At 36.3% G+C, this 25,583-nt stretch overlaps 3 protein-coding genes and 1 non-coding gene across 4 annotated transcripts; 1 reads left to right on the top strand and 3 right to left on the bottom strand.

The window, feature by feature from the left end:
- The first annotated feature begins 173 nt into the window (after positions 1-173).
- Positions 174-855, top strand: LOC124638369. The gene has a single exon (XM_047175316.1). The coding sequence runs from the start codon at positions 234-236 to the stop codon at positions 744-746; it is 513 nt and encodes a 170-aa protein (XP_047031272.1). The 5' UTR covers positions 174-233; the 3' UTR covers positions 747-855.
- Positions 856-925: 70 nt separating this feature from the next.
- On the bottom strand, positions 926-5,905 carry LOC124638260 (glutamate receptor-like). The gene is made up of 12 exons (XM_047175188.1): positions 5,758-5,905; positions 5,307-5,452; positions 4,823-4,988; positions 4,288-4,480; positions 3,799-3,968; positions 3,180-3,406; positions 3,001-3,106; positions 2,530-2,705; positions 2,318-2,425; positions 1,829-1,995; positions 1,347-1,544; positions 926-1,030 (listed from the first exon to the last, which is right to left on the bottom strand). Exons 1-12 carry the CDS (start codon positions 5,903-5,905, stop codon positions 976-978), a joined length of 1,860 nt encoding a protein of 619 aa, XP_047031144.1. The 3' UTR covers positions 926-975.
- Positions 5,906-6,848: 943 nt separating this feature from the next.
- On the bottom strand, positions 6,849-25,476 carry LOC124638274 (ionotropic receptor 75a-like). Its single transcript, XM_047175206.1, has 12 exons — positions 25,326-25,476; positions 24,443-24,591; positions 23,946-24,099; positions 21,971-22,280; positions 14,396-14,568; positions 10,526-10,752; positions 10,110-10,209; positions 9,648-9,826; positions 9,124-9,231; positions 8,067-8,233; positions 7,487-7,684; positions 6,849-7,113 (listed from the first exon to the last, which is right to left on the bottom strand). The coding sequence occupies exons 1-12, from the start codon at positions 25,474-25,476 to the stop codon at positions 7,050-7,052; spliced, it is 1,980 nt and encodes a 659-aa protein (XP_047031162.1). The 3' UTR covers positions 6,849-7,049.
- Trnas-gcu lies at positions 8,615-8,696 on the bottom strand. The gene has a single exon. It is a non-coding gene; the product is annotated as a tRNA-Ser (tRNA).
- Positions 25,477-25,583: the final 107 nt, after the last annotated feature.

The raw sequence follows: 25,583 nt of genomic DNA on the forward strand, positions 1-25,583 counted from the left end.
TAAAGTACAACTTCATTAATAATGACTAGAAGCTTTTCAAAAGAATTCAAATGTTTTCAAAAATCTTGCTCAAAGTAACTTCACTAAGGAGTTGAATCCAAAAAGTTATGATAGGTAAAATCCGAGTACCTTATAAGGTGTGTCACAAAATGACAACTTTGTGTAAAACAAAATTCAAAATTACAAGGCGTAATATATTAATTTTCTAGTGTAATCCAGACTTTCTTTCGGCTATGGCTACGCAGAAAACTCGCCCTATAGATGCGTTACATCGCATCATGTCTTCATTCAAGCAGTTTGAAAAGAAGTTGGACAAATTACAAGATGATGTGAATTTTCACGGACAGACTCTAACAGACCTTAGAGCCATGGTAACAAACCTTTCAGGAGGGAATATTGCTATGACTGAAGGAAAATCCGACGACAATAGGCGTCCCTTAAAGAAAACAGCAGCTATCCAGTATGAGGAAAAAACGAACTTGGATGATCCTATTAAAACGAAACGGAGGAATGCCCTTCAGCCAATACCTACTAAACTGAAAGTGAAGAGTTTACAGTATCAGAAACCGGTTGTCGATAGTATAAATTCACCATATCAAGGCTACATGAACAAGCTTGAGGCAAATGCCAAGAGTATGGCTGCAAAGCACGCCCTCAGGCACAGGAAAGCAGAGGCCCCACGAAAAGCAAACACACTACGAAACCAAAAAAACATGGAAAAGAAACGCAATAAACTCGCAAAGTAGGGATTACACTGGAAAATTAAATATTTCATGTTTGGTAAAAATTATATGTAATTTTTGTTGCTGCTTGACAGGTGGGACTAAAAAGAAAATAAAACAAAAAAATATTCTACGTATGCTTTAGTCATTTATTCCTATGTTTACTACCCATTTACACTAATGAAACAAAGGCATCTATTGAAAATACATGGGCAAAAATATTGGCTCTATACAAAGAAAGCTTTTGTAGCATCTACTTCATAACTTTGATCAATTGAACTTTGGAACTCCTTTTGTACCGGTTCATCCTGGAAAAAAGAATTCCAAGATTTAAAACATATAAAAAGATATTGCTATGAAAATTAAGTTAGGTGCTTTGAACAATGAACACTGTTTGATATAGTGGGATCCTAAGAGCTAGCGAGCACTGGTGACTCTTGTCAGTGTCATGGATGTGCATCAAGTTGTTATATCGTAGCCCGTAGGGCACACGCGCGCATTTCCATACCTACCATAGATAAGAATTAATTATGATATAGGGTACTTTTGTAATGTCAAAATCTCTATTAAAGAGAGAAACAAGTTAGGTCAACAGGTTCTTGAAGAATACGTTAAAGAACTAACAGTTTATACACAGCGATCTCCCCAATCACGATAGTCACAGAGACCGCGACGCCATACAGCATGAGGATCAGTACTGGCCGCATATCCATCAGGCCCACGCTGCTGAACGAAGACATCTTGGTGGTGCAGTGGGGCTTGGAGACCAGGAACCGCTTGCGAATCGCTGATTGGATGCCGGACTCGCGAATTTGCTTGTGGCTGAATAAAAAAACGAAGAGCGTATCATTTTCATTTTCTGCTTCCAGTCTAATTGAGTCCAGCTGAATAGGTGGCAATGTTTTACATAAAGCGTATCTGACGATATCTTCTGCATAAAAAATAAGTCTTTAGAAAATATAAAAGGGATATTTTCGAGAGATATCCTTGCATTTATCGTGAATTTAACTTTTGCCTTGCATCGAGGAATTATTTAAAATACTTAGCATCTCATCTTTGCAGGTATTTCCTTGTAAGAGCTTAGTGCTTCAAATCTCAAAACTAACACAACTCTAATCAGCTCCAAATAAGGGGATCCTTTCCTGACAGGAGTGAAAGAATCGAAGGTCACGAGGTAGTCCACGGTAGCGATGTCACACTTCTCACTCTCCAGGAATGTGGCTTCGATCTGACGGTATACCGGCTCTGCCACTGAATGGAGAGCGAAGAGACCCTGGAAAAGAGGTCAGATGTAAGTAGGTACATGTGCCGTACTCGTAAAAATATTATGCTGGTTTTTTCTCGAAATTGTATAGAAAGTATGAAGGAAAAAATCAAAAGAACGAAGTCATCAAACCCGGTATTGGGTAAGGATTGCATTCTCATTTTATTTGTGCACGATATCTATTAAAGGGCATACCAAGGGCATTTCAATAAAAGTGCAATAGGTGCAGTGATGACACATTATGACTAGACAAATTAATACTCGTAAACAGTAAACGCCAGAACAAATAGTAACGATAACTACGAGTAAACACTATTTAATTGGTAGGTACCTTCCTGATCCTTTCAACACCATCTGCGAGACTGTAAAGTCGTGGTTTCCCATTTTCAGGAAAAACACGGTCCCTTATTGAAGTGTGGAGAGGTTCTTTGCTTTGATTCTGAAACACGATATCATTTGGTCTTCGGTACCAGTATTACCTAAGTATTGGATCAAAATTAAGTAAGTAATTAAAATCATATGCATTAAAATTAGGCTTCATACGAAAACAAAATGGTTGTAGTCCACATCGTTGGCAGCGAGGGTGATCTTAGCATTGGCGAGCTGCGGCAGGCTGCGGATGGAGTCGGAGGGCGCCTGCAGCAACACCACGATGTTGGCGGAGTACGCCGCGTACAGCGCCATCAGCGCCGTGAACAGCACGAACACCATCATACGACCTGTGCATACAGTGACGTCACAGCACACACACACACACACACACACATACACACACTAGTCACAGCGGCGTACAGCGCCATCTGCGCCGTGAACAGCACGAATACCATCATGCGACGTGTACATACAGTGACGTCACAGCACACACATACACACACTAGCCACAGCGGCGTACAGCGCCATCAGCGCCGTGAACAGCACGAACACCATCATACGACCTACGCACATGGTCGTCCGTCATACTCATATACCACTACAGGGTCGTTATAAAATCATGCTAATATTTAGGTTAGGTACCTGGTGCCCTCCTCGGTTCTATGTAACACCCTTGCTGCGTTACTGCACTCATTGTCAACAATAGAGCATCACAAATTCCACCATCCAGCTGCTGTTGTGTAGTAGCCTAAAGATTAGAAAATACCATAAAGATTCTAGCTCTCTAACTGGCATGGAGGACATCATAGTGAAATCCTTACCTTCGTTAAAACAAGTTCCACTTTACTTGCCAAGTACAAAGTAACGGTAGCTATAGCAGTACAAACGGCTATAGTGACCCAGACCCTGGTGGAAAAGGGCAGGTAGAACACGTTAGCTACGTAAGCTAAGGGTGGCTGTCTGAAGATGAACAGCATCCGCATAGGAGCCACCAGGTCTGTATAAGTCACCACGTCGAAACGATCGCGGAATATTACGCAGTTAGTTCCTGTGAAGTTAAATTATTATTTTGTTTTCAGTAGTTGACGGTTCCGAACTTCCAAAGAAAAAAGGAACGAGAAGAAAACGTCGTTTCTTTCTTTCTGAGAAAACCCTTTTTGTCAGCGACGTTAGAGACTCAACTTGAAGTTTTCTTAGTATATAGGTACTGGCCACCTGCTGGACAAAAGCCTGCCTGTTTCACCTCCACACCGCCCGATCCTTCGACAAACTAGTCTGGATAATAGGCTTTCAGGTCATAGATTTTAGTTTCGTAAATAAGAGGAAGAGCACGAACACTAAACGCAAAATTTGCAAATTGCGTATCCTATCCTTATTCATTTTTCCACTCTTCTTCTTCTTATCGAGTGAGCTGCAAGTTTACGGTATTTTTTCACTTACCAACGTCAGCTTTATTAGAATACAGATCAGCGATCATTCCGGACCACTGTCCATCCACTTTGTATCCGTATCTATAGCTGAAGATGTACTTAGCAGTCGCGTTGATCATCTCGAAGCCGATCTTAGCGGCTGACCAGCACGCTTTCGTTATTGAGTCGTATTGAAGCTCCCTGGACAAATAGGTACTTAGGTATTTCTTCTACTTTTGTTATTAACCGCCTTATTTTTTGAGTGCGTAGGGAGGAGTAACAGGACATACCAATTATTATTTTATGATTTTTAATTGCACGTTTGTCGTAAGACAGATTAAGAAGGGATACTGACTGTCTGTATTCTGAATTTATTTTTAGATATTGCTTGTGTTGTTAATCACGAAATATTTAACAGCTGGAAATAGATATTCTTTTTCCATTTTCTATTATAGTTAGAACAAAGTACATAATGCACTGTGGAGATTCTAGGTACATAGATGAAGTCATAATATCTTACAATCGATCCTCCTTAGGCAGATGCTCTCTCGTGCTATTACTGTCCTGTATCACATTGGACATGGTGATCGGATGTCCCATCATGTTGCGACGTCTTCGATACAGCTCTCGATGAGGCCTCACGTCTATGAAGCTGCCGTTGTAGAAGCCACGAGGGGTGGATATCATGGAGCCGTTTAAGCCGGGCCTGTGCACTTTGGAGTGACGTGGAAATAGATTAGGTATTAAATTACGTAGAATTACCTCTTTCTGGAGAGGATCTTTTTGCTGTGGTAATTACGTGTGCTTAAAATAGGTATTTAGTTTTTTTCTTTGTTTATTCTATTTTTCCAAGCTAATCTATACCTAGTTATGTAGTTACATTTGAATATGAGCTTTTTGTTGCGGTTTTATCCCCGTACTCTATTTATTATCAATCATAATAAATAATCATTTTTATGAAAGCCCCTTATTAAGTAAGTCTTATCCCTTATTAATAAGAGTTGTGCAAACTTTCATACTGTGATCGAGCTGCACGTTTCCTGCAAAATACTTACTCTCAACCATCTTAAAATGGTTTCCGACCCTTTCAGCGAGTACCAGGTCACTGTCAACGAGTACTGAACCATTCATCAGTAATGATATCTTCGACTGCTGCAGTTTCGGTGACGTCACCAGCACCAGCCAGCGGTATGTGAATTGGAACAGTTCCTTGGATAAAGCCTGGATAAAACGTATGAAGATTTTTATTGGCACGAGAGCGGTCCTGATCATAAATTAAAGTATTTAATTTGATAAATATTATTAATTGTAAAATTATGCATTGTTTAGGCAGCATTCTGGACAAAATGAGAATAATTTGTTCCAGCGAAACTTATGGCAAACCTGTTTTTTATATTCTTGTGTAAAATCTGGAGCTCTAAGAAGCTCTCAAATCGACAATATCGTCTTCAACAATCATGGATTAACTTTATAGCATAGGTAGTCAATCACACGCCTGAAGTGAATTCTAACTAATTATGAAATTAACATAAGGCTCACATAAGAAATAATAGCTTTAGATTGAGCGCAGTCCAGATCCGTAAGATACAGAATAGCGTGGTCTTGGTATTTGGACTTCGGCTTAAACGACGCAGACGTTCTCACTCCGATGGTCGACAGTTCGATTACTAATTTGTTGATTACATCTGCAGGAAGAAAGGATTCATATTTATAGCCTGAATTCCAGTGTTTTAGGTACATGGAGCTATCTGACCTCCTCAACCAATATCAATCAGTAAAACTAGATGTCACAACTTTCCGGCTTCTGACTTCTCATAACGACTGCGCTGAAGATGTCCGAAACGCGGAGGAACTCGTTGACTCGTTATAATGACATAGACGGACACCCATCCACGGACCGACAGCGCTTACCGTTGCTTAACTTTTATGATCAATTATTAAGCACACCGTTCAAACTAAGAAAAGTATTATAATGATAGTGGATACTTACTTTTCTTCCAGCAAAGTCCGCCATAGATCAAATGCGTAGGTTTTTGATCGTTTTGAATAAACAATTTTATAAAGTTAATAGTATTCGCATCTTTTGCGTAAACTGACTTGTGTATCAAGAGTAAAAGTATAAACGGAAATATATTCATATTGAAAGCAAAAGTTAGGGAGAGAACGCTGAAAGTGGACTGAAAGATTCGAATATTTTTTGTTGAGCGTTAGCCCTTTTCTAGGTAAAGTCAATAAGATATTGTTGAACTAATTATGAAGTCAGTAATAGAGAACTATTTGAGTGGACAGGTCTTCAAACATAAGTGAGGACAATTTACTATGACACTAATCGTGCCTGGTATACCTATGTTAGTAAAGGTTTGTTTGTCTGTCCTGAATAGCTACCACTGGAGAATCTTAATGCCCATAAAACCTAAAGTTCTAGAAGAATACCTATTACTGTTCTATTGATCTTTTGATTTCTCTATTATACATAGGTATTTTTTTATGTTGCCAAAACTAATTAGACAGTTTTCCCATAATAAGCAAAAAGTGCGTTGAAAACATTACTCGCCCAAATGGCTCATGGAAAAATTCCTAACACACCCAGGCCTATCTTCGTAAAATTCGAGCGTAGGTTTTCACTATACATAATAGAGTGTATTTACTTAACATTTACAATTGAATATTTAATGCAAAACGTTCCGTTTGACGAGCAACTAGTGACATCAAAAGAATATGGCTCATCAATATTAAGAAGTTTAAAAAGAAAAAGGTTATGAATAAAACAAGGATTGTCTTTGTCTCTTTATTGTGAACAGCTTTATGTTCCTAATTTGAATTGTGTGACATTTCATTCATTAGGTCGCATTACGTGATATGATTTTGTTTGATTTAGTTTACCAATTAGATTAAATCAATACAGCTACATTGTACAATATTATGAGGGTAAAAGTTTGTGAGTGTTTGTTACTTCTTCCCAAACAAATGGATGGCACAATCGATTTGGATGAAACTTGGCTACTTTTTATCCGTGTGTCAAGTCTCTTAGAGAGAGTCGGGTAACTTTTTCGTTGTTTATAAATAGTTGTTTATAAATTTTAGTTAATCGCATATAAACGATAATTATTACAATCCGAAGGACCGTCTGGTATATAATTGGTGAACCTAAACCCTACCTACAAACTGGTAAGGGTGTATGCAAGTCATAATGTGCGTTACTAAACATTTAATTCAAGAAATATTTCTGAAATCATCCTCGTGGTTTTGCATCACGACTTATTATTTTTATAGAAATATTAGTCAGTGTCGAAACGGGATGTGGTCGTAATCCGAGGTGCCTCTTTTCTGCTGTCTGGCCATCATTCTGTAAATAAAACCACATTATTAGCAAAAAAGGTTGAGTCTTTGTCTGTGACGAAAACTACTGACAGCAGTGCGATTGATCTCTCTCCGGTCTTCGGATTGCCATCCCATCGGATTATGAGAGTGAAGGAATAGTGAGGGCACCTGTGTCTGCACAAATGCTTGTGCACTATAATATGTCCTGGGCAGTTGGCTAATCTCCTTATATAACACTTATACTGAACACTCACAGTCGATGATACATGATCTCCATGAGCAGCACAGCTGGCGCGAGCAGCATGCCGTACAGCGTCATCAGCATCGCTGGGTACATGTCGGTGATGCCCTAGCTACTGAACGTGGCACGTGGCACAACACTTATACTGAACACTCACAGTCGATGATACATGATCTCCATGAGCAGCACAGCTGGCGCGAGCAGCATGCCGTACAGCGTCATCAGCATCGCCGGGTACATGTCAGTGATGCCGACACTGCTGAAGGTGGACACGTGGCCTGAACACCGGGGTCGCGGGACGGTGAGGCGCTGGTGGATGTTCGCTTGTACTCCGGACTCGCGGATTTTGAGGAAGCTGAAGACATGGTGAAATAAACTTTGGATTTTTTTCTGAAGTTTCATTCGAGTCCCGAAGGATCCTCTCAATTAGGTACGTAGGTACACCAGATGAATAGTAGCTTTAGATGTTCTATGTAACATGTAAGCATATAAAAGTAAGATGTATCTACGTTATTCAAAACATCTCACAGCTATAATTTGACCTAAGCGGACAAATAAAGCATTCTGATTCTGAATGTTGCAGTTTCACATAAGCGTGGCATGCAATTAAAAAGAAAACAGACACGATTCCAAGAAGTGTATCTTATGGAGAAAAACAGTCAAGAAATAATCAGTACTTAATTAAACGGTTCCGTACAAAATGGATGTAAAATATAGAGACCCCCATCATTACTTACTTAATTTTAAACAAATCCTTAAACGGCGATCGTTTCTGCCCCGGTACCCAGGGGTCTATCTCGTTAATATAGTCTATTTCCACCAGATCACACTTCTCGTCTTCCTGGTATGTCTCCTGGATTAGACGGTAGCCTGGATTCAGCTCCATGTGGAACGCGAATAGACCCTGTATTGAAAAAAAAAACTCTAAAAAAAAGAAAGATTTTCCGAAAAAACGAAATTTCAAAAACAAAAAAAGCAAGTAATCAAAAGTACAATTTCTACAAAAACCTCTTATGTATTCTAAAGTTTTAAGTTTAATTACAATTAAAATAAAATTAAATGTTTTATTTCACTTTCTAATGCGATAGATGGCGTTAGTAGTAGGATAAAAAATGTACTTGGTAAGTATTACCTACCAATTTTACCGGAAAACTGAAAACATTCGGAACAATTGTAGAAAGTCTTTGGCATTATTTCAAAAACGAAATTGAAGTATTTGTAAAGTAATATTTTGAAGGATAACTGAATTTCATACTTTTTCAGTAACTGAAAGACAAAAAGCAACCGACGAGGATGGGATTCGAACCCACGCGTGCAGAGCACATTGGATTAGCAGTCCAACGCCTTAACCTCTCGGCCACCTCGTCATGTCAGCAGGGTGCCAATTAAGGGTTCTGTATATAGGGCACCATGTTCGTTATTTTTTTTTTTATTAAATAGATGTTAAGTGTTAGTTATTATTGCTCTCCTTGTTGTAATAAGAACTGAAAAGCGACGACAAAGGCCATAAATTGAATGTAGAAAACCATTGTTTTGTAAAGAAATTGCTTTGTTAATGTGTTTGTACAATTGGATGTTCATAATACATGATTTACTTCAATACACGATGATAGAACAAATTGCATTGTTCAAGATCCACAGTAGGTAACTCAGTTTATATTCTATCTATTTTAAGTAAAATATAAATGTGGGGTAAAAAACTAATAAAAGAAATCCGGTAACGTAATTGGGGTGCAATTGTCCAAAATTCTTAATTGACTGTAATATATTTTCTTAATTTTCTTAATTGCTCACCTTTCTAATCCTCTCGACCCCTTCCTTCATAGAGTAGTAATTTGCTTTCTTGCCTTTGGGAGCTATTTTCTTCTCATAAATTGACTTCCTAATTGGATCGTTAAGTTTCTGAAAAGCATATAGGTAAACTACAATATTTATCTGAATTAACACAGCACATTTGCATACCTATCATTGAAAAGATTTAAGTAAAAATGCCACTAGCATGCAGTGCAAGGATAAAATATAGTCTATGTTACTCGGGAAAATAGTGTAGCCTTCCAACACTGAAATAATTTTCTTAACGGTTCAGTAGTTTCGGAGCGCTTAGGGTACAAAAAGAAAGCAAAAAAACATTCCTATTTGTTACTTATAGAAGTGTAGATTACTTATTATTTTTATGTACAGATTTATTTATTGTAGCTTGTACAGATTTCAGATGAGGCTACGCGCGTTTCAACAGGCGCATAAAACGTCTCATCTAGCTCAGTTCTTAGATCTTTGATACAACTATTTAATTACAAAGATTTCTAAACCTCTATTACCTTAAAGAAATACCGGTTATACTCAAAGTCACTGGCTCCCAACTTGAGCGGGGAGTTGAGGAGATCAGGCAGGCTTCTTACGGAGGAACTGGGGGCACGGAGTAGCACCACGATGTTGGCGGAGTATGCCGCGTACAGGATCGTAAGAGCCAGGAATAGGATTAGAGTTACGCAGCGACCTGGAAAAGTTAGATTCTTATTAGTAGGTATTTAGGGGAGATGAATGAAAGGATGTTTTCGTGGTTTATATAAAAAGGCGACAGATATAAGAGAACTTAACTTAGGTACCAAGGGAATTATTCGGTTATGGGAACTCAAATAAAAGTCTAAAAATAAATTCGTAAAACCTTTTGTTGTTTTAGAACTGCTTTCAATTACCTCGGGTGAAACTGTTAAGATATTTGCATAGCCCGGCCATTAACAAAATATGTATTGGCTACGATTAGGTAAAGGCTTGGGTACCTGCGGCATATCTTGGTTCCAGCGTGCACCCTTGCTGCAGAACTGCTCCAATCATCAGAATCAACACATCAGCCCATGATCCATCAAGTTGTAGTGGATGCTGAAATATGACTATCCGTGTAATTATTGTAAGGTAGTACTGTAGAAATAATAAAAATGACAAAAAATCTAAGCATAATCTATTAATCGATCTTAAGACTAAAAGAGAAGTACAAGTGAATCTATTCTTAACGTTTTGTTTGAACTTGATAATCTCAGAAATTACTGGTCCTGTTAAGAAAAAGGTGTTAAATAGCACTATCAAGAAACGCTGTATGCTTTTTATCCTGTTCGTAGAGTAGGTAGTTTTTCCAGGACGAAGCTGTGATAAGCAAAAAGCAAGTGAAAGATTCTGAACATGAAAATTGACCACTCACCATACCCATACTAGCCTCCCATTTAGAAGCAATATACAGAAATATAGAGCATCCCAGCACACAGATGAATATAGCCAGCCACACAGCCCCCGAGAAGGGTAACGTGAATATATTAGAGATGTACGAGAGAGGGGGCTCTCGGAACACGAACCGGACAGCTGTGGAGCCCACCATGGCTATGTAGTCTACTGCCATCATGCGCTCTTGAGTGAAGATTGTTAGCGTACCTGGGGATGGAATATGGTCACAACTAAGATTACAATTATAAGAGCGATGTAAAGGAAAGCAGATTTAAAAGTGAATACTTATTCACCCACAATTTTTATTAGTAAGGTAGTGGTAATATACGTGGGCCATCGCTGCAGGAATTTTCGAAAGATGAGTTCGGTCCTGGTACACAGGAGTCCATTATACAGGGTGTTTGGCGCATGGACCGACAAAAATTTTTGGGGGATTCGTGAGGCCATGTACTAGTTTTCACTCATAGACCCAATGTCCTATATGTCACTGTATTCGAGATACGATTTTTTTTTGTTTGTTTTTAAAAATTACCGGAACTATCACCTTTAAAACGCTATAACTTTTCAGTCTGTTGTCGAATTTACACCAAATCACTTTCATTGCGTTCTCTGATGTATTATTATTCCAAATAAAACATAAATTCATAGCACTAGATGGAAAAAAAATACTTGTTGAGCTTCCAAACTCTTAAAAATGAAAAAACGTATGAAAAATGTCAAATTCAAAATTAATTATAAAAAAAAGTAAAAGCTTTTATGAACTTCGTTTAATAAAAAAAAATTGCCTACTTAATACCCTTTCCAACGATATGCCACATGGGTGTGAAATCATTAATAATGTCGTCAAAATCAGAGCAGGAACGAACACGCACTCTAACGTCTCTAACAACGAACCCGTTTGATAGAACAATGGTAAGCAGGTAATTGGCAGGTAAACTGCCTGTCTCTTTCTTACGCATGAAAAATATCTCTTGTCTTTGTCTATCATTGGGTTGGAGTTTGTTATGTGATCCTTGTTTAGTCGAGATTTGACTATCTCTGCTATCGGAAGTGTCCGTGTATTTCACGTTTTCCTATTTCGTTGTTTTTTGTTAAAGTTTGTTTTTGTTAAGTTTTGTTTGTTGAACTTTTCTGTTAAACTGTTGGTGTATTCACCGTGCTTGTTACAATGCCTAACTTCAGCAACGAAGAGTATGCTGACATGTTGTTGGCATATGGCAGCGCTAATTGTAACGCTCGTGAAGCGCGTAGAATTTACCAGCAGCGTTATCCTAACCGGCGTATACCACACCACGAGACGTTTGCTACAACCTATCGACGTCTGAGGGAGACTGGAAACATAAATTTCCAAGAGCCTCGCGTTAATGTGAGGCAACATAATGTTGTAATTGATGAAAGCATTTTGCAAGCTTTTGATGAGGATCCAACGACAAGTATTCGAGTTGTAGCTGAAAGACTTCACTTGTCGGTTTGGAAAGTTTGGTCAGTTCTTCGGGAAAATGGAAAGCATGCGTATCACTACACTTCTGTTCAAGGTACGTTAAGTACTTTATTTATTTTATCAGGCGAAATCGTAAAACTAAATTTTGAACCAGTTATCTTCGACCTTATTGTGCTGAAATTTTGCACCCAAAAAACTTGTATTTTAAAATGGTTTTAACCATACACTTATTTTAAACGTTTACAAATATCCTTGTAGCTTTACTGGTTCGTTTTTCAAATAAATACCTAGTAACTTTTATTTTTTCTAATTTTATCTTTTAAATTTATGTTAGTTTTTGCCATTCAAAAAGTGAATTTTTACCAGTCTTTAATGGATTGTTCTAGGTCTCATAGATGATGATCACAGGAGACGGCTCGATTTTTGCCGATTTATGATGCATACGGACGTAGATGATACAAATTTTTTAAAAAGAATTTTGTGGACTGATGAATCCAATTTTAATCACGAGGGAATTGTGAATCTCCACAACCTTCACCATTGGGCGCAAAAAAGACAAAATCCCCGCAAGAAAAGACAAAGTTCCTTTCAAACTAAGTTTAGTGTAAACGTTTGGGCGGGGGTTATTGGAAGACACCTGATCGGTCCACATTTCTTACCAGAGCGCCTGACCGGAGAAAATTATTTGAATTTTTTACTCGAAGATTTACCTGAATTGGTATTACCAGTATTAGATGGAGAACCAATTATTTTCCAAAATGATGGCTGTCCAGCACATTACCAGCGAGACGTGCGAGAACATTTGGACAACTGTTTTCCAAATTCATGGATCGGAAGAGGCGGCCCAATTCCTTGGCCTGCACGTTCACCAGACCTGACGCCCTTGGATTTTTATGTCTGGGGCCGTGCAAAAGAAATTGTGTATGCGACTGAAGTACCCACAAGAGAAATTTTAATCGAAAGAATAAATTGCGCCTTTGAAATTATGAAAGCAGAAATGCGACTGAGGACGACGACTGTAGAAATTAGAAAAAGATGCCGTGCATGCATTCGCAACAGAGGCAGTCATTTTGAACATAATTTATAACTTAAATTTAATTAAAACATTTTAAAACATTTTTGTGTTTTCATTACCCTGGCACTGGTTAATGTGTACCTTTAGGTTTGTGACGACATTATTAATGATTTCACACCCATGTGGCATATCGTTGGAAAGGGTATTAAGTAGGCATTTTTTTTTTATTAAATGAAGTTCATAAAAGCTTTTACTTTTTTTTATAATTAATTTTGAATTTGACATTTTTCATACGTTTTTTCATTTTTAAGACTTTGGAAGCTCAACAAGTATTTTTTTTCCATCTAGTGCTATGAATTTATGTTTTATTTGGAATAATAATACATCAGAGAACGCAATGAAAGTGATTTGGTGTAAATTCGACAACAGACTGAAAAGTTATAGCGTTTTAAAGGTGATAGTTCCGGTAATTTTTAAAAACAAACAAAAAAAATCGTATCTCGAATACAGTGACATATAGGACATTGGGTCTATGAGTGAAAACTAGTACATGGCCTCACGAATCCCCCAAAAAATTGTGTCGGTCCATGCGCCAAACACCCTGTATAGGGTGCCGCCTTCAGTTACAATAAGAAGTTATTATTTATAAATTGCCTATGACTTGAAGATGAAATGCCTATTGAGAAAATAAACAGTTTATGAACTACTTATTAGCATATTAATTAACGGAGTTGCAGTAAAAAATAAATTCATAGAATATTTTTTCTAATGTGCAGCTTAACAGTACATTATACGTTCAGAAAACAAGTCCAGATTAAACTACATTCTAGGTATTACAGTTACTTTTACGAGTCAGCCTAACAAAAGTGATTGATATTTTAATTGAATTTCCTGTTAATTACGAACCTAAAAACTAGTAAAACCATGCCATTATCAGGTCAATGAACGGCGAATACTAAATAGTTGCAAACAGATTCAAATCAAATTGGCAGGCATTTTTTTGCAAATATCTAAGTATGATCATGATCATAGATCAGGAGATCTCTAACAAATGGTTACAAAATAAACTTCATAAAAAATCAGTACGTAAAATCATCAAAAATAATAGTTAATATTATTTAAGGTCCTTAAAAAATGCATTAAAGATTGGGAATAGAAGCCCTGCTTATGTATTTTGGCTATTCATTGCAATCCAATAGGTTTTTCGATTTTCACAATTGCCCTAAAGACATAAAAGAAATTGTGTAGAAAACCATTCCAGAGCGATTTAAAGGACCTTTAAGTGATTTTGACAGTAGATAAGTAAAGCCTGAAATTGGCTGTTTGGTTTGTGTAGCCGTATTTTTTTTTTTTATCTATTGTGCTCCTAATGGGCTAATTTCAGTTATTATTACCAAGATCAGCCTCCTTCTTCAGCAGCTGATCCACAATTCCCTGCCACTGTCCATTCTTGTCCTTATATCCCCACGTGTGTGTGAACATGAGTCTTTCGGTCGCGTTCAGCATTTCGAAGCAAATCTTCACCACGGCGTACGACATCTTAGTTATGGAGTCTTGGTGAAGGTTCCTGAAGAGAGATTTGGTCATTTACTGGTGTGTCTTTACTAGCTTGTTGTATGTCTTTGAGTGGAAACTTCGGAACTGTATTTTATCTCAATATTTGCGTTTCAAGGACGATAATATCGCAAAGAACATCTTCCATTTACATTCCTTCTGAAAAGTTGTCTCTTACACTAACGAGGTTTTCACTCTAAGGCGTCAAAGTGTATGCGTCGATATGAAGAAGTTTTTAATGCCACTATTATTTGGAAGAATATGAAAGAGACTTACATCAAAGAGATTTACAAAATCAGCCCCAATTTTTAGGTTTCCCTATCATCAAAGCAGATGCTATTTATTATTCATTTAGCAAAGGAAAAGTATGGTTTTTCAAACCAATATTATTGTGTTTTTATTATTTAAACTAGCGACCCGCCCCAGCTTCCCACAGGATAACACTATTTCCCTACTATTTACTGTTATGCTATTATGCATATAAACCTTCTTCTTTAATCACTCTATCTATTAAAAAAAACCGCATGAACATCGATTGCATAGTTTTGAAGAGTTAAGCGTAGAAGGGACAACGGGAAATAGGGACTGAAAAAGCGACTTTGTTTAATACTATGTAGTGATGGTGTAAGACTCCTCGATACGACTAGATCTTACGTACCTAATAAGTACATGCAGATGCAGAAAAGCATATATTGTGTAAAACGCGAATAAATTTGGATCTTGGAACCCAGTCACGTCACAACAGATGACAAAATTTGATTACTTCATAATATGGAATTCTGCATCCACACACAATAAAATAAATAAAGCTGAAGAGATGGTTCATTTGATCGAAGCGTTCTCTGGAATATTTAATTAGATACTTACAGAATTCTTAACATTTTGAATTTTCAAAGTTATTTTATTAGTTTATAAGAGAGTTCATAAGAGAAGTAGTACATAAGATGGGTACATAAGAGAAGTACATAAGAGAGTATATAAGAGAGTACATAAGAGAGTACATAAGAGAGTACATAAGAGAAGTACATAAGATGAGTACATAAGAGAGTACATAAGAGAGTACATAAGAGGAGTACATAAGAGAGTACATAAGAGGAGTACATTAAGGGAGTACATAAGAGAGTATATAAGATAGGTACATAAAAGCGTACATAAGAGAGTATATAAGGGGAGTACATAAGAAAGTAAATAAGAAAGTATATAAGGGGAGTACATAACAAAGTAAATAAGAAAGTACATAAGGGGAGTACATAAGAAAGTAAATAAGAAAGTATATAAGGGGAGTACATAAGACAGTACATAAGAGAGTATACATATAAGAGAGTACATAAAAGGAGTACATAAGAGAGTAGATAAGAGGAGTACATAAGAGAGTACATAAGAGAGTACATAAGAGAGTAGATAAGAGGAGTACATAAGGGGAGTACATAAGAGAGTACATAAGAGAGTACATAAGAGGAGTACATAAGAGAGTAGATAAGAGGAGTACATAAGAGGAGTACATAAGGGGAGTACATAAGAGAGTACATAAGAGAGTAGATAAGAGGAGTACATAAGAGAGTACATAAGATAGGTACATAAAAGCGTACATAAGAGAGTACATAAGGGGAGTACATAAGAGAGTAAATAAGATAACTACATAACAGGAGTACATAAGAGAGTACATAAGGGGAGTACATAAGAGAGTACATAAGAAAGTATGTAAGGGGAGTACATAAGAGAGTACATAAGAGAAGTACATAAGAGAGTACATAAGAAGAGTACATAAGAGAGTACATATGAAGAGTACATAATAGGAGTACATAAGAGAGTACAAAAGAGAGTACAAAAGAGAGTACATAAGAGTACATAAGAGTACAAAAGAGAGTACATAAGAGAGTACATAAGGGGAGTACATAAGAGGAGTATATAAGAGAGTACATAAGGGGGGTATATAAGGGGAGTACATAAGAGAGGACATAAGAGAGTACATAAGAGAAGTACATAAGAGAGTACATAAGAAGAGTACATAAGAGAGTACATATGAAGAGTACATAATAGGAGTAAATAAGAGAAGTACATAAGGGGAGTACATAAGGGGAGTATATAAGGGGAGTACATAAGAGAGTACATAAGGGGAGTACATAAGAGGAGTATATAAGAGAGTACATAAGGGGGGTATATAAGGGGAGTACATAAGAGAGTACATAAGGGGAGTACATAAGAAGAGTACATAATGAAGTACATAAGAGAGTACATAAGAAAGTACATATGAAGAGTACATAATAGGAGTAAATAAGAGAAGTACATAAGGGGAGTACATAAGGGGGGTATATAAGGGGAGTACATAAGAGAGTACATAAGGGGAGTACGTAAGAAGAGTACATAATGAAGTACATAAGAGAGTACATAAGAAAGTACATATGAAGAGTACATAATAGGAGTAAATAAGAGAAGTACATAAGGGGAGTACATAAGGGGAGTATATAAGGGGAGTACATACGAGAGTACATAAGAGAAGTACATAAGAGGAGTACATAAGAGAGTACATAAGGGGGGTATATAAGGGGAGTACATAAGAAGAGTACATAAGAGAGTACATAAGAGAGTACATAAGAGAGTACATATGAAGAGTACATAATAGGAGTACATAAGAGAAGTACATAAGGGGAGAACATAAGAGAGTACATAAGAAAGTATGTAAGGGGAGTACATAAGAGAGGACTTATGAGAGTACATAAGAGAAGTACATAATGAAGTACATAAGAGAGTACATAAGAGAGTACATATGAAGAGTACATAATAGGAGTACATAAGAGTGTACATCAGAGAGTACATAAGATACATAAGAGAGGACATAAGAGAGTACATAAGAGAGTACATATGAAGAGTACATAAGAGAGTACATAAGAGAAGTACATAAGAGAAGTACATAAGGGGAGTACATAAGAGAGTACATAAGATAACTACATAAAAGCGTGCGTAAGACAGTACATAAGGGGAGTATATAAGGGGAGTACATAAAAGAGTACATAAGAAAGTATGTAAGGGGAGTACATAACAGAGGACATAAGAGAGTACATAAGAGAAGTATGTAGAGTACATATGAGAGTACATAAGAGTGTACATAAGAGAAGTACATAATTAACGCACACCCTCAAACACGCCAATTAGAATATTATGTTATAATCATAATACATACACTGAATTTTTAATTTAACATGTATATGCATTGTTATTTACTAAATTAGTTATACCAATTCTTGGAGAACTTTTTGATCATACTACTACGCACGCAAATATCGCGCCGCGCGCCGCTCGACTCGACACAACATAAGGAAACTACGGAAAGCCGACAATACACGAAGTCTTATTACTTTGAGTTACGGTCTATTTGAATTTGTTTTGACTGTACAGGGTTAATATGACAATAATTTCCGTAGTTTTAATTATTTTTGGGATAAAAAATTACCTATATTAAAAATGATATAAATCGATTCAGTAAACGATTCTGAATAAACTAATTTCAGGATGTGCGTTAATTAAGTTACATGTTGTATAAGGGGAGTACATAAGAAAGTACATAAGAGAGTATATGAGAGAGTACATAAGAGGAGTACATAAGAGAATATATAAGATAAGTACATAATAGGAGTACATAAGAGTGTACATCAGAGAGTACATAAGATAGGTACATAAAAGCGTACATAAGAAAGTATATAAGGGGAGTACATAAGAAAGTATATAACGGGAGTACATAAGAAAGTACATAAGAGAGTACATAAGACAGTACATAAGGGGAGTATATAAGAGAGTACATAAGATAAGTACATAATAGGAGTACATAAGAGAGTACATAAGAGAGTACATAAGGGGAGTACATAAGAGAGTACATAAGAGAAGTACATAAGAAGAGTACATATGAGAGTACATAAGATAACTACATAAAAGCGTGCATAAGACAGTACATAAGGGGAGTATATAAGGGGAGTACATAAGAGAGTACATAAGAAAGTATGTAAGGGGAGTACATAAGAGAGTACATAAGAGAAGTACATAAGGGGAGTACATAAGAGAGTACATAAGAGAAGTACATAAGGGGAGTACATAAGAAGAGTACATAAGAGAAGTACATAAGAGAGTACATAAGAAGAGTACATATGAGAGTACATAAGAGTGTACATAAGATAAGTACATAATAGGAGTACATAAGAGAGTACATAAGGGCAGTAGATAAGAGAGTACATAAGATAACTACATAAAAACGTGCATAAGACAGTACATAAGGGGAGTATATAAGGGGAGTATATAAGGGGAGTATATAAGAGAGTACATGAGAAAGTATGTAAGGGGAGTACATAAGAGAGGACATAAGAGAGTACATAAGAGAGTACATAAGAGAGTACATAAGAGAAGTACATACGAGAGTATATAAGAGAGTACATAAGAGAAGTACATAAGAGAGTACATAAGACAGTACATAAGAAAGTATATAAGGGGAGTACATAAGAAAGTATATAAGAGGAGTACATAAGAGAGTACATAAGACAGTACATAAGGGGAGTATATAAGAGAGTACATAAGATAAGTACATAATAGGAGTACATAAGAGAGTACATAAGGGGAGTACATTAGAGAGTACATAAGATAACTACATAAAAGCGTGCATAAGACAGTACATAAGGGGAGTACATAAGAAAGTACATAAGAGAGTATATAAGAGAGTACATAAGGAGAGTACATAAGAGAGTACATAAGATAACTACATAAAAGCGTGCATAAGACAGTACATAAAGGGAGTATATAAGGGGAGTACATAAGAGAGTACATAAGAAAGTACATAAGAGAGTACATAAGAGAGTACATAAGAGAAGTACATAAGGGGAGTCCATAAGAGAGTACATAAGAGAAGTACATAAGAGAAGGACATAAGAAGAGATGTACATAAGAGGTCAGAAATGTTGCAATTGGTGTACCTTATAAAATATGTCTATCTGTATTTTTAAGGGTTAAGATCCGAGTCACACTGGAATGGCAGCGACCAGCAGCGACGCGGCGAGCAATTTCAGTGTGAAATAATTGGAAGCTTTAACTACATTCTTAATGAAAGACAACTATCGCATGAAAATCTTGAAAAGTGTGACTCAGGCCTAAATTAATCCATTTTGACATCCACCAGCTCATATCGGAATAATAAATGCGGGCGATGTGAAAAAGTTCAGATGCTTCCAGCACGTGAAGCCACAGGGCAAAACTAATTATCATTTTCATCTCAGCCATAGGACGTCCACTGCTGAACATAGGCCTCCCCCTTAGATCCCGGTGACTTTAGTTCGTCTACGGATCTCCTCATTTCGGATTCGATCACGTAGAGAAACACCGAGCATAGCCTTCTCCATTGCTCGTTGGGCAAAACTAGTATCATCCTATCAAGAAAAACTATTTCCTCATCGCTATTAATAAACCTACGTCGAAAGAATCTTAATAATTGAAGGAAAACAAGAAAAGCAAGTAATTCCAATGCAGGTGAAGGTTAGGTATAAATAATACGAATATATATAATTTTATATCTGCGTTTTAAGTAAATGTTTAGCCATTAGCATGTTTATGTGATAATGCAAGATAGTTGAGACCTGAGCATTTGCTAGGCAGAATTAATTTGAATATAACGGATGTTTTTGCGGGGTTTATAGCCCGTGGGAAAAAAATCTGCTGCAGCGATTTAAATCTGTTTTAGTCTGATTTATTTTGGACTGGCGGACGTAAAATTGGTGATAGTGTCTTAGCTTGTACATAAGAAGTAGATAATTTATATTCAAAGTATATATCTAGTCAGAAACTGTTTAGACTGTTTTTTTTGCTCTTTTACTTGCCATAAAAGTTTGGACCGTTACTCAATATTATCCTACTTATATCCTACTTCCTACTTATATCCTACTTATATTATAAATGTGAAAGTTTGTGAGAATGTATGGATGTATGTTTGTTATTCAATCACGCAAAAACGGCTGGACCGATTTGATTGAAATTTGGTATGTAGATAGGTGATACCCTGGATTAACACATAGCCTACTTTTTATCAACACACCACGCGGGCGAAGCCGCTGGCGGAAGCTAGTAATCAATAGATTGTTCTTGTTTCAGTGTATTTACACAATCTATACATTTATTTCATTAAACTAAAATCTAATCAGTATACCTATGTTTTAGAAAAGTTTCATATATCACTAGACATTATATTTTTGAGAGCAATGCGTAAATTATGTTTTCAGTTAGTACTCAGTTCAGCAGATAAAAAGACATCGCGGTGAAGTGTGCTAAAAATAAAAGACTGTCTAGTAAGAAAAAGGTATGAGCATTATTTATAGGATTATAGGTATATTAATAATGTCTACACTTGTAATGTTATTCTAATGCACCTTATCTATGCATCATAGTCGTCTTTTCAGACATGACACAATTGCATCGCATCGTGGTAGTCGTGATCATGAGCACGAATTCTCGGACAAGGGTTAAGAAATTATTTGTAAAATAACTAGTAATTAAATCTTGAAGTCAGTAATAAAGTAATTACACTGTTGTAAGTATAAACAAGATTTTCAGAGAGTAGGAACTATCCTCCATTTATTTTCTGCATATTTTGGAAGCGGAACTCATGCAAAGACCAAACAAGGGTAAAGAGAGATGTTCTATATTTTAACAGATTTCCCAAAAAGGAGGATTTTCAATTCCGATGTTTGTACCTTTTTTTAAACGATTTTTCGTATGTAAAATATATGCATTATGTTCATATATTTTTTTATTGAGTTACACGAGTAAGTAGGTACATTATTATGGCAGAGTCTCTTAAATGTCATATTGATAGTTATTTAATTTATTATTACTTTTTTGCATAATTATTAAATATAATCTTCAGCAAATAATATTTTAATGAGTATTATTTTGCCACAGACTATGCATTATGCATGAGTCGATAATTATTTATTACTTACAAGTGTTAAGACTGTGGACAATGTTTTATTTATGCAAAACAAGTGTTTTTAATTCACCAAACATAAGAATAAAACTACGTATCGTAACTTTTCATTTTCATAGCAATCAACCCAGCTTTTAAATAAAAATAGTTTTATTTAAAGGTCTAATATTCGCGCAAGTGTCAAAAATCAATAAATCAACCCAGCTGTTTCACAGTTGTTCATTTATTAACTTTTACATATGACACTTGCTTCTGACAGCAGTTTCATGCTTCCCGAAGAAACTTCTTCCCGCACACGAGTCAAATATAACCTACCTATACGTTATTTTGTTATGCACATAAACTACATTACTGCCAAGTTTCAACAAAATTAATCCTGAAGTTTTTGCGTGAAAGAGGAATAACCATCCCTGCGTACAAAAATATAATTAACTTCTTCGGCCCTACCGAACATACTTACAATCTATCATTCATATGCACCCTTGTTTCATTGCTATCAGTTATGACATTCGACATGGTTAGTATATGGCCTCTCAAATCGTGTCTTCTAGAAGAGAGGACGTTGGAACTTCTGTAGTCTGCCAGCCTCCCATATTTACTAACTGTTGCTTTCGGAACTGTAGCTGTTCCAGGGAGTTCCAGACGAGTATTCGGAACAGGGTTCCGATATACTAGACTGGAGTTTACGGAGATATTTTGCAGTTGAGTTTTGGTATTCCATTTTGATCTTAGGGTGTAGATGACTTCGGAGTTCTCTGATATTTTGTATACTGTAACAAAGTAGATCTTATTTAGTATAGTTTATAATACAGTACCTGCGTAAGTTTCACCCACGTCTGTCTCTCCGTCTGAAACTCTCCGAGTTACGTGGTCTGTTCGACAGTACAGTGGAATTTGAGGAACAAAATTGTCTACTACGCACTCGTCATTTCTCTAAACCACTTAACCACCTTATCTATAATATAAAATAGCAATCTGGCATCACTTGCATAGTCCTTATGTCGAAAACCTTTCCCTAGTAAGTTGAAGCAAGCAATAGATAGATATATATTGAATTCCACAAAGTAGCACTACTTTATAGGTTTTCCAAAATACGTAAGACGTGTCTGTACTTTGACGTACCTATCATTTTTTCTACTTAACACGTAAATACAAGTACACATAAGTAGTTATTAGATCCATTAATTTGATTCAAGAGAGACTGGAATTTGACATTCAGACAGTTCGAATGTTATTAAATATTTTTTGCTCAAGTAATTAGATCGGAATAATTAGACAAAAAATATTGAATTATATTTTATATGAGTTACCTAATTTAAGTTTTTGTGGAATTGATTCGTAAAACATGTATCTATGTAGATATTGTGTATTTAAATTACCAATATTTTGTCTTCCAGTCACATAATTTTGATCAATTGTCAATTGTTTGATCTAAAGTACCTGTTTTGTCCTTTCTGCGTCCTATGTCCTACGCAAGAATTTGAAGGTCATTTTTTACACATACCTGCTGAAAAAACGTCTTTTGTGTCTTAAAATAAAATAGTTAATTTGCACTGAATATGCAAAGCACGTGTATTTTATTGCAGTTCCTCTGTTTACAGATTACATTTGATGTTTATTCGATGCAAATAAAATATAAGTAGTAAGTAGCAAGCTCACAAAAAATAATAGGTCGTTGTTAACATGACCTTAAATTGGTAGGTGTAGGATACCTGATTGGCATTATTCAAATAATTGCGTTTTTATAATGAGAATGTAAAGTCCTTTCCAATATTATAAATGCTAAATTTAGTCTGTTTGTTAACTTTTTATCCAGGTGCATGAAGTAATTCCCATGGAACGCTGGTGTTGCCACTGGCCGAAGCTAGTAATCTACATATTTCACATATCTACATATTAGTCAATAAAACTTATAAACCATTAAAGGTTCGGCAGGCCAGGAATTGCGTGGGCCGTACCGTATGTACTACGCAAATTCCTGACGTATGTGTATCACCCATACGGAGGATATAACGATTCCATTATGGATATGACTAACTTTAAATACCCACACATACCATATTTGACAAGTAATGATCCTAAAGTCCACAGACGTGTACGCATTTCTATCATTTACAATAGTGGAAACTTTAGAAGTGATACCCATAGCTAAGCAACACTTGGCGCAGTCGTGGTCAGTGGGTCGTCTTAGGGACGGAGTCGTTCCTCTGACTCAGGTAACTCGGTAACTCACTAAAATCTTGTCATAGAGAGTTCCTTTGTACATCGAACGATATGTCAAATTTGTGGATCCAGACTGTCATTTCAACACCTTGAGCAGTTGTTACAGGTAGTCAGAAGCCAGAAATACTGACAACCAGTCTTTCAAGTCTAAGCAGTCTAATGATTATTGCTTTGATCGAACAAGGTCTCAAAGAGAATAAACTTAAACTGACCTTCAATAAACCAGTACTCTTGATCTGAAATCCTCTTGGTAACGACGACGTCACTGTCCACCAACATATCTACATCCTTCAGCACTGTTGTGTCATCGTCATGGTTCAGTAGTAGCCAACGATATGGCGCTTTGAAATAGCCTTCTTTGCTTGCCTGCAAGATAACATTATATTTAGGTCTTCTTTCACTATTATTTTTAGGACTTAATAGACTTAATAAGATTCTAGTGGTTTGAAATGTAGCCCTGGCGGGTATTCATAATGTTCACTTCACTTTTCATAATATTGACAATGCAGGAAACGTTCTCCAGAGACAATAAGTACCTAAGTACATAAGTCGGTCTCATAAAAAAATTCAAATAGTTGCAAGATTGCAGATGGTTCCAAAGAAGAATTAGCAAGAACTACTATTCTTCAAAAGACTGTGTGTAACCAAATTAATTGATGGGATAACCATCCATACATTACTTAAGCTGATATTGAAAATACTTAGGTACCTTGATCAAAAACCTATCAGTCCCAGGGCACGCCAAATCAACCATGATGAGGACATACTGCAAATGGTATTCAGTTCTGTTATATTGCAGTGATGTAGCAGTGGTTACTGCAATACTGCTCATGCTTCGAACCAAAGTGGTGAGAGCATCTGGAACATAAGGATGATGCTGAAGATTTCAGTACAGATTTTTCTACTTAAACATTAGACTGTTTCCCCTGTTTCCTTCTCGTTTCAGGGAACTGGGGCCCGATTCTCCTAATTTTACTTAAGCAACATACGATTCACGTTCGACTCGATTCGACTGAGATCCAATCCCGACTCGATTACGATTGAAGCGTATGTGGCATTCCGCTATTTTTTTCTTTGAAATAAACGTTTTTATCATTTTGTCTACAAATGATTTACGATTGCAAAATGATTGTACAGCAAACTACCGTATAGACCAAAATCACCAAAATAGCAGACCAATCGCACACCAATCAAATGTTAATCGAATACGATTGGTCTTTGCAGAATGCCCGATATGGTTAAAACTGCTATTGCGATCATATTACGATTCGATTTCTATTCGATTTTGACATTATTAACTTAGGAGAATCGGGCCCCTGCTTTTCGTGCCAGGCTAAAAATAGTATTAAAGATGATTGTTATAAATAAGCACATTTTTGATAATATTTAAGTTCAAAGTTACAGAAACTAAGTATCCGGCGGCGGCTCAATATGTTTTCAGCAAAGGCACACATTTCTAATGAATTCTATGATCCCTTAATTTGATATGACAAACAAGGAATTATCCCGTCTAACTCAACGTTAATACACTATACATTTATCAGAAATAAGATATGTAACCCTTGAGAAAATCTCTTCAGAAGATAACTTACGTTGACTCCAACACAAATGTGGAACAAGCAGAGACGTAGGTCTTTCCTCTGAAGTCACAAAAGACATGATCTCAGCGCTATTAACATTTCTATCACATTTTACCATAAAAACAAATGAAAAACCCAGTAAGTATAGAATTTTCAGGTTCATTTTTCAAGGGAATCTTGTGAAATAAAATAGTAAATGAATGGATACCGTGTATGGGAAGGTATTATATAAACATTAGCATTTAATATGCAAGTACAGGCTTCTTGTGT

This window comes from Helicoverpa zea, chromosome 17, assembly GCF_022581195.2.
Source record: "Helicoverpa zea isolate HzStark_Cry1AcR chromosome 17, ilHelZeax1.1, whole genome shotgun sequence".
NCBI lineage: Eukaryota > Metazoa > Arthropoda > Insecta > Lepidoptera > Noctuidae > Helicoverpa > Helicoverpa zea.

What these genes read in the sequence shown, in the direction of transcription:
- LOC124638369 (XM_047175316.1), top strand. Translation starts at nt 234, where the DNA reads ATGGCTACGCAGAAAACTCGCCCTATAGATGCGTTACATCGCATCATG.
- LOC124638260 (XM_047175188.1), bottom strand. Translation starts at nt 5,905, where the DNA reads ATGAATATATTTCCGTTTATACTTTTACTCTTGATACACAAGTCAGTT. An exon ending in TGGAACTTGTTTTAACGAAG is followed by an intron (nt 3,107 to 3,179) that starts GTAAGGATTTCA and finishes TCTAATCTTTAG; the next exon opens with GCTACTACACAACAGCAGCT. An exon ending in AGAACCGAGGAGGGCACCAG is followed by an intron (nt 2,706 to 3,000) that starts GTACCTAACCTA and finishes CTGTATGCACAG; the next exon opens with GTCGTATGATGGTGTTCGTG.
- LOC124638274 (XM_047175206.1), bottom strand. Translation starts at nt 25,476, where the DNA reads ATGAACCTGAAAATTCTATACTTACTGGGTTTTTCATTTGTTTTTATG. An exon ending in CTGATAGGTTTTTGATCAAG is followed by an intron (nt 24,100 to 24,442) that starts GTACCTAAGTAT and finishes GTTATCTTGCAG; the next exon opens with GCAAGCAAAGAAGGCTATTT. An exon ending in GTGCATATGAATGATAGATT is followed by an intron (nt 14,569 to 21,970) that starts GTAAGTATGTTC and finishes ATCTCTCTTCAG; the next exon opens with GAACCTTCACCAAGACTCCA.